Source organism: Nematolebias whitei, chromosome 1 (assembly GCF_014905685.2).
Source record: "Nematolebias whitei isolate Nwh7 chromosome 1, NemWhi1, whole genome shotgun sequence".
Taxonomy (NCBI): domain Eukaryota; kingdom Metazoa; phylum Chordata; class Actinopteri; order Cyprinodontiformes; family Rivulidae; genus Nematolebias; species Nematolebias whitei.
Genome location: NC_056498.1, coordinates 41,981,489 through 41,990,139, shown reverse-complemented (window position 1 = coordinate 41,990,139; position 8,651 = coordinate 41,981,489). Strand labels below are relative to the sequence as shown.

The window sequence follows — 8,651 nt, the reverse complement described above, 5'->3', positions numbered from 1 at the left end:
TTGAGAGCTTTGTAGGTTAGAAGTAAGATTTTGAATTTTATTCTGGATTTGACAGGGAGCCAATGGAGAGAAGCTAAAACTGGAGAGAGATGATCTCTCCCAGTAACTCCAGTTAAGACTCTGGCAGCAGCATTTTGGATCAACTGAAGACGTTTTAAAGAAGTATTTGGACACCCAGATAATAAACCATTGCAATAGTCCAGTCTAGACGTGACAAATGCATGGACCAGTTTTTCTGCATCATCTTTAGATCAGATGTTTCTAATGTTAGTGATATTACGCAGGTGGAAGAAGGAGGTTCTAGTAACGTCTTTAATGTTAATGTTTTGAAGTCCTGGAATAAATCTCCAGTAGAACTTGAGGAACCTTGAGGGACCATGTTGGTTGATGTCCTTGTCCTGAAGGTCTTCATGAAGACCCCAGGTGGATCTCAGATCCCAGGTTCTTATCTGGCCCTTGATAAGGGTCAGATAAGATTCACACAAAAGTTCCTAAATTTTAAAAACAATATATAAAGAAATAAGATAAAAATATCAATAATATTGTTCAATATGTATTGGAACATTGATGAGGACAGAGTATTGACAGCACAGTGTTACAGGCAGAGTGTGTGTTTCAGCAGAGGTCAGCATGGATTTAATCCTTGTTGAGTTTGTTGGAGCAGTGATGGTTGTAGAGTCTAACAGCTGCTGGAGAAAGGACCTGCGGTGACGCTCCTTTGTGCATTTAGGAGCAGGAACCTGTCACTGAACGAGCTCTCCAGTTCAGCAGCAGCTTCATGGGGTGGAGACGTTGTCCAGCAATGATGTTATTTTAGCTAGAGTCCTTCTGTCTCCCACCACCTGACCTGGGTCGAGGGGCGTCCAAGCACAGAGCTGAGCTTATCTAGCTTCTTCTTCTCAGCTGATGCTAAGCTGCTGTTCCAACACACAACACCATAGAAGATGGCTGATGCCACTACCGAGTCAAAGAAGGTCTTCAGGACCTGCACTCCAAAAGACCTCAGTCTCCTCAGCAGGTAGAGTCTGCTCTGACCCTTCCTGTAAAGTGCATCAGTGTTGTGAGACCAGTCCAGTTTATTGTTCAGGTGAACACCCAGGTACTGATAAGAGTCCACGATCTCTATGTCCACACCCTGGATGTTCACCGGGGTCAGTGAGGTGGACCTGTGCCTGTGGAAATCCACCACCAGCTCCTTAGTTTTAGCAGCGTTGATCAGGAGCTGGTTCTGCTGGCACCAGTCCACCAAGTCTTGAGTCCACTGAGTCGTCCTCACCTGTGATGAGACTGACTGTGGCAGAGTCAGAGAACTGTTGCAGATGGCAGTGAGGGAGTTGATGGAGAAGTCTGCAGTGTAGAGGGTGAAGAGGAACGGTGCCAGCACAGTTCTCTGTGGTCCTTGAGGATCTTCCAGGACTCCTGGAAGGTATGCTGACGGTCTGCTCAGGGGTTCCTAAAGAAGATCCAGAATGAAGATCCAGTGGACATGACTCTGTTCTTCTCTGCTGCTGTGACCTCTGACCTCATGGTAAACCGTCACCACGGAGATCATGTCGTCATTAGCAACTATTTCCTGTGTGAGGGGGCGGAGCTTCAGAGCTCACATGCTCTGAGAGACGAGCTGGTTTAATGACCCCCCATCGCCTTTATCTCCGTCAGACAAACTCCGTCCCCATTCAGTGCTGACGTCATCAAGAGCACACACACACACGCACAAACACAAACACACACAAACACACACACACACACAACAGGTCATCAATCACTTGATTAGAGAGGTTGCAGGTCACAACAGCACACTGTGTGTGTGTGAGTGTGTGTGAGTGTGTGTGTGTGTGTGTCTGGGTGTGTTTCTGTGTGCCTGCTGAACTGGTTCAACCAGAACTCAGTTTCCAAGATTCTTGAAAAAGTTTCCAAACCAAAACAGGACCAGAGTCCAGGGACCCCGAGAGGTTCCCGTCCTCCTGGATCAGGGTCCACAGGACTACAGGAGTCTTCGAATGGTTCTATGAGCCTCTCTGAGGGTCTATGAGGGGTCTGGGAGTTCTGGGCTCTGAAGTTTAATTTTCATGTGACATGGACTGTTTCATTAAAGACACAACTGGAGTCATGTCTGTAACCATGGCAACAATAAAACAAAGTCACAAAATACTGAGATGATATGAAACTAACACACACACACACACACACACTCGTTTGCATCACTTTCAGTCATAGGTTTGACACGGCTGCTGCTCATCACCAGGCAACGACCTGCCTGCAGCCCAAACACCTCGGCCAATCAGCATTGACGTCACATGGCGCTGTGAGAGAGAGAGGGTGTGTGTGTGTGTGTGTGTGTGTGTGTGTGTGTCTGTGTGTGTGAAATTAGATCCTGATGTTTGTCTGACGTTAAACATCAGTCCAATTAAGAACAGTCAGCTACAGGTTAAATACAAATAAAATATAATAATCAGGAATTAGGAAGAATTCAATAATCACCAATCATTAATCGGTAATCAATAACCAGTGGTACCAACGACCCATGATCAATAAACACTCAGACAAACAAGTTTTTACGTGTCTCTCTTTATTTACTTTTTGATTTGTAGAAAAACATCAGTCATGGAATTACAGCTGGGTAGGCGGGACCAAAACCCATCGTGACCTGGGACCTCCCACTTTCTGCTGTATGGAGGAGTGGGCGTGGTTTCAGGAATCATCAGGTGTCAGTCAGTAGCCACGGTAACAGAGAGAAGGGTTGGGCCTCAGTTGATCTTGGGGTGGCGGAAGTCTTTCCCGGCGAACTTGGCTTTGTCCCCGAGCTCCTCCTCGATCCTGCAGAACACAGAGGCTTTTACTCTGAAACAGAGGCCTTTACTTTGTAGGAGACAGGAAGTGCTTACCTCATCAGCTGGTTGTATTTGGCCAGACGCTCTGACCTGCAGGGGGCTCCAGTCTTGATCTGAGAGACAAAGGCAGGAAGTATCATCATCAGAGGATCCAACCAGCTGAGGGTGAAGTTCTGTTGGACTTGACCTGGAAACATTTACTACCTGTACATGTACACCTGAGCATCTACCTGTACATGTACACCTATGCATCTCCTGTACTGTTTCCCTGTATGTTCACCTGTACTTGTACACCTGAACATCTTTCTGCTCCACTGCCTCTTACCCTCCCACCTACCTGTCCAGTGCAGAGTCCAACCACCAGGTCAGAGATGAAGGTGTCTTCAGTCTCTCCAGAACGATGGCTGACCATCACACCCCACCCACTGCTCTGAGCCAGCTTACACCTGAGACGTAGGGAGACGGGTACAGACAGAGACAGTTAGAGAAAGACAGACAGGTAAGGAACAGGTGGAAAAGAAAACACAAGCAAAACTGTAACAATAAATTAATGTTTAATTCATAAATAAACAAACGCCTGGATGGACTCGTTGACAGAGTTGATCTGGTTGACTTTAAGCAGCAGACAGGTGTTCAGACAGACAGGTGTTCAGACAGACAGGTGTTAGGGGTCTTACGCCTGGATGGACTCGGTGACCGAGCCGATCTGGTTGACTTTGAGCAGCAGACAGTTGCAGGCCTTCTTCTCCACGGCCTGCTGGATCCTCTTTGGATTGGTCACCGTCAGGTCGTCTCCTACGATCTGATTGGTGGAACAGAGAACCAGGCTGACCTCCATGTTCAAACAGAAAACAGATCCTGACAGACCACCTGAACTTAGGTGACGCCTCAACCTGTCTGTCTCACCTGGATGTCCACGGAGTTGGTAAACTTGGCCCAGTGCTCCCAGTCATCCTGGTCAAACGGATCCTCAATAGACTGGACTGGAAACAGAGAGAGACAGAATCAGTCTCACACAATGACCAACAGTTTGTGGTGAACTAACTTCTGGATGCTGTCCCGTTGGACCTGGGATGGATTCTTACCAGGGTATCCCTTGATGAAGCTACGGTACAGGTCTCCCAGCTGCTCTCCAGAGATGTGTCTGGATGGATCATCGGGGGACTTGAAGTCCAGGTCGTACTTGCCATTGCGAAAGAACTCTGAGGCGGCGACGTCCATGCCAATGATGATCTTGTCGGGGTAACCGGCCTTCTCGATGGCGGTCTTCAGCAGCTCCAGAGCTGCAGAGACACATTGATGAAGACTGTCAAATCAAATCAAATGTATTTATGAAGCACGTTTAAAAAACTACTCTTGCTGACCAATTACAAATAATGAGAAAAAAATACAAGAACAGGAGGCCATAAAAACATACAAGCAATAAAAAAACTACACAAAAAACCAATAAAACATAGTAAATAAATAAATAATCAACTCTCACGCTGTATTAACAGCCAGAGAGTACAAATGTGCTTTAAGAAGAGACAAGCACCCCGAGAGTTTAAGAGGCAGCTGGTTCCACAGTTCAGGAGCTACAGCTGAAGACCTGATCCCCTTTATGGACCATCCTGGACCTCCGGACAACCAAAAGCCAATGATCATTGGATCTGAGGGATCTAGAGGGCACATAGGGCTGCAGGACATCCGACAGGTCTAGAGGAGTCTGTCCATTCAGGGCCTTACAGGTCAACGTGAAGCCGATGAAGTGGGGACATCTGTCCACACTTCTTCGTTACAGTTAAAAGACGAGTTGCAGCGTTCTGGACCACTTGCAGACGAGAGGCCGGCCCGGCTAACAGCGACACACAGAGAGTTGCAGGAGTCGAGTTGGGAGGTAATCGAAGCATGAATCAGCTGTTCAGAGTCTTTAAAGGATAAAAATGATTTGACTTTGCATAAAAGACTCAGTTTCAAAAAGGATCTTTTTATAACAGAACTAATGTTTCTGTCAAAATTAAAATTAGAATCAAATATTAGTCCCACATTCTTTACATGACCTTTTACAAATGGCTCCAAGCTAACCAGATCTGAAGAAGAAGCACTTCGGTTTTCACTGGGTCCAAAAATGATGACTTCAGTTTTATCCTCATTAAAACTGAGGAAGCTTGAAGCCATCCAAGCCTTCGCCTCGGAGAGGCAGTCAAGCAGGATTTCAGTGAAATAGAAACATTTTGCTTCAAATGACAGCAAACTTGTGAGTCGTCTGCATAAGAATGAAAAGAAATGTTGAAATTTCTAAAAATGGAACCTAAAGGCAGCGTAGAAATGGAAAATAATATGGGTCCAATAATAGATCCTTGGGGTACTCCACATGTGAGGGAGGCAGAGGAGAAGACAGATTCTCTGAGGTTTACAGAGAAAGTCCTGTCAAACAGCTAGGACCTGAACCAGTTCAGAGCAGAACCTTTGACAACACATTGCTCCAACCTGGAGATCAGAACCCTGTGGTCAACAGTATCAAAGGCAGCGGTCAAGTCTAAAAGCAAAAGAAAGGCAGAATCTCCTGAATCTGGAGCTAAAAGATCATTAAAAACTTTTTAAAAAGTGCAGTCTCTTTAATGTGCAGAGCTAATAGAACCAATGTTACACCACAACCCAACCACAGATAGACAGAACCTTACCCTCGTTGTTCTCCAGGATGTTAGGAGCGAAGCCACCCTCGTCTCCCACGTTGGTGGCGTCCTTGCCGTACTTGGCCTTGATGACATTCTTCAGGTTGTGGTAGACCTGAACACATATTGGAAGGCACGGTTAAAGGTAGATGTGGCTTCAGCCAGCAGAAGAAACTGGACTCAACGCGCCAACCTCGGCTCCGATCCTCATGGCCTCATGGAAGTTTGCAGCTCCAACAGGAAGAATCATGAACTCCTGCATGGCCAGCTTGTTTCCAGCATGACTTCCACCATTGATCACGTTGAAGGCCTGAACACAAACATAAAAAAAAACTAGATGTAACAAAACACAAACTAACATCAGTCATCGTCCATCAACCACAAGCCCCTCCCACTCACAGGAACAGGAAGTATGACATCTTTGTGTCCAGCAAGGTCGGCGATGTGACGGTAGAGGGGAACACCCTTCTCTGCAGCTCCGGCCTTACAGACAGCCAACGACACGCCCAAGATGGCATTAGCTCCGAACTTAGCTGTAGATGGACATAAAGGCAGACAGGTGAGACACAGACAGACAGGTGAGACACAGACAGGTATGAAGAGACAAAAAGACAGGTCCTTACATTTGTTCTCAGTGCCGTCCAACTCCAGCATGAAGTTGTCGATCTTCTCCTGCTCAACAACGCTGAATTTCTGGACAGACAGAGAGACAGACAGACAGACAGAGAGACAGACAGAGAGACAAGTGGACAGATGAGAAGTGGTTAATTTTAATAAGTAATTTAAATATGAGGATTAAGAAATGGCAGTTTGTCCAAGAGTTATTCCAGAAATTAACCCAACAGTTTTTACAGTCTTCCCAACAAGAAATCCCACTTGAGACATGAATGGGGGGACATTTGGACTGTCTTCTTTTGTCTCCATGACAAGAGTCATAACCGTCCCACACAACAGGTTTCACACAAACTATATGGACATGTTTTTGTAGGTTTCTTTAAACACTGATGTTGGTAAACTGGCTCCAGAGTGAAACTTAAACTTCAAAATCTAGTTCTGGTTCTGATAGGAGCTTCTCTCTTCTAAAGAACTGGACCTGCTTTAGGTAAAAACGCTTGGTTTTACAGGAAGCAGTCCTAATTTAGTTAATAACTGAAGACCCACTTCTCCTTTAGCTACCATCTGCAGAACATCTAGCTCCTGGCAGGTGAAGATTTTAAACAGCGTTACTTGTAAGGACCCGTTCAGGACATGCTACAGACATAAATACACGAAGAAGAGTCACAGAACGAGTCTCAGAGTAGCAGTTCAGAGGAGTCCCTTGAAGACAGCTGCAGTCCCATCTCACAACTCTGTGCACAGATCTGGTTCATGGGCATCAGAGAGACCTTGCGAGTCGGTCTCTGGTCCGAGATAAGAGAATGTTTTGGGAGAGAGCTGAGCTGCCTGTTCTCATGGCAGGAGGGAAAGATGTTCTCAGCCACAATAAAAACATGTAGAACCCTTGACCGAAAGTTCTCTAACAGTAGTCGTGCTCTTTTACTGAGTAAACAATGTTAGCGAACGAGAAGTTTTCCAACAGCCACCATCTGCAGTACCAGGTGGTGATTGGTATCTCATACCTTCTCGATCAGCTTGGGGGCGATCTCCTTGTTGACGTGCTCCACAGCCTTTATGGTTCCTGCAGACAAACATGGGTGTTAGCACCTGGATCTGATCTTCAGCTCCTCACCCTCCCTGATGGTCTTCTCTTACCTTTGCCCAAGTAACGGCTCTTGTCTCCGTCACGGAGCTCCAGTGCCTCATGGACTCCGGTGGATGCCCCACTGGGGACAGCAGCTCTAAAGAGACCTGAGGGACAGTTTGACCTTAGCTCACTGACTCTGAAGACCATCTGAGATGCACCAACTGAGGATCTGAGGATCCTGCTGCTTACCTTTGGCTGTCCACAAATCCACCTCCACTGTGGGGTTTCCTCTGGAATCCAGAATCTCACGAGCATGAATCTTGGTAATAGACATCCTGACTGTGGAACACAGAGGGACATGGGAGGACAGGGGAGACAAAGTGATGAACACAAACTGTAAGTCCAGTTCACTTGTTTGAGGTGTTCACACACAGTGATCCAGTTTAATCCCACATGAACTCAATTATTTGTTATGAAAAATCCAAGAGAATAGACAGGTCTGGATGGCAAAGTTTGGGACAACTGGAGCAGAACCAGAGCTACAGTTAAAAAGACAAACACATCTCACACGGCAAAGGCAAGTCTAGATTCTTTCCACAAATGATCAAAGAGCAGTTCGACCTGTTTCTTAAACTAAAAACATAGTTAGACTCTCCGGATTACAGGAACACACTCGTACACCGTCTATGGATTACAGGGAAAGAGATGGACTAAATTCTTGGATTAAGGAAGCACATTCAGATCTTCAGAATACTTGTATGGTCGGAGAACAACAAGGAACTTGATGTTCCTCATCCAGATATGGGTAACCGGGGCCTCACTCTGGAGCCAGTTCTGAGGATTGGGCTCGTCAGCACGCACCTGGTGACCAGGTCTCTACTCATGGTGCCCGGTTGGGCTCAGCCCAAATGTTACATGGGTTTGTCATCTTATGGGCCCGCCCCCTGCAGGAGAGCCTTGGTGCTCTGACCCTGACTCGCCAAAGCTGGTTCTTCAGAGTTTGCCCATCTCATCTACATGTGTGCTTTGGACTTGGAGAAGCATTCAACCATGCTCCTAAAAGTGCACTGTGGAGGTGCTCCATGAGTATGGAATTGTGTGTCGCTGATACAGGAGGTCTAAATGAGTTTTCTCTGAGGGTAGCTGGACTTTCCCTTACAGGTACTGTGAGAAGTACAGTTATCAGGCGAGATGTCCCCTGGATACCTCTCGAGGGAGGTTTTCCAAGCATGTCCAGCTGGAAGAGACCCAGAGGAAGACCAAGGACACCCTACAGAGACTATGTCTCTTAGCGGGTCTGAGAAAACTTTGGAGTACTCAAAAAGAGCTAGAAGAAAAGTCTGGACCTCCCTGATCAAGATGCTCTCCAGAGACCTGAGTCCAGAACCAGATGATAGATGGAGTGGACTCATCTTGTCCTTGGATTACAAGAACACATGGACCCTGTCTCTGGTTGTTTCATCATCATCATCATCATCATCA

General features: G+C 46.4%; 2 protein-coding genes across 2 annotated transcripts in view; both read right to left on the bottom strand.

Annotated features, from left to right (window-relative positions):
- The window catches only part of si:ch73-265d7.2 (C-type natriuretic peptide 2), a 6,977-nt gene extending 5,425 nt beyond the window's left edge, over positions 1–1,552 (bottom strand). Inside the window, exons 1-3 of the mRNA XM_037683455.1 lie at positions 1,523–1,552; positions 1,293–1,453; positions 1,096–1,172 (exon numbers count right to left, since the gene is read on the bottom strand). Coding sequence (XP_037539383.1) covers positions 1,096–1,172; positions 1,293–1,453; positions 1,523–1,552 — 268 coding nt within the window. The remainder of the gene's footprint in view (positions 1–1,095; positions 1,173–1,292; positions 1,454–1,522) is intronic.
- Positions 1,553–2,552: 1,000 nt separating this feature from the next.
- The window catches only part of eno3 (enolase 3, (beta, muscle)), a 7,414-nt gene continuing 1,315 nt past the window's right edge, over positions 2,553–8,651 (bottom strand). Inside the window, exons 2-14 of the mRNA XM_037677207.1 lie at positions 7,419–7,508; positions 7,238–7,333; positions 7,105–7,163; positions 6,109–6,178; positions 5,885–6,018; positions 5,679–5,795; positions 5,495–5,600; positions 3,917–4,114; positions 3,738–3,814; positions 3,509–3,633; positions 3,169–3,277; positions 2,886–2,944; positions 2,553–2,817 (exon numbers count right to left, since the gene is read on the bottom strand). Coding sequence (XP_037533135.1) covers positions 2,748–2,817; positions 2,886–2,944; positions 3,169–3,277; positions 3,509–3,633; positions 3,738–3,814; positions 3,917–4,114; positions 5,495–5,600; positions 5,679–5,795; positions 5,885–6,018; positions 6,109–6,178; positions 7,105–7,163; positions 7,238–7,333; positions 7,419–7,503 — 1,305 coding nt within the window. The 5' untranslated portion in view covers positions 7,504–7,508 and the 3' untranslated portion in view covers positions 2,553–2,747. The remainder of the gene's footprint in view (positions 2,818–2,885; positions 2,945–3,168; positions 3,278–3,508; positions 3,634–3,737; positions 3,815–3,916; positions 4,115–5,494; positions 5,601–5,678; positions 5,796–5,884; positions 6,019–6,108; positions 6,179–7,104; positions 7,164–7,237; positions 7,334–7,418; positions 7,509–8,651) is intronic.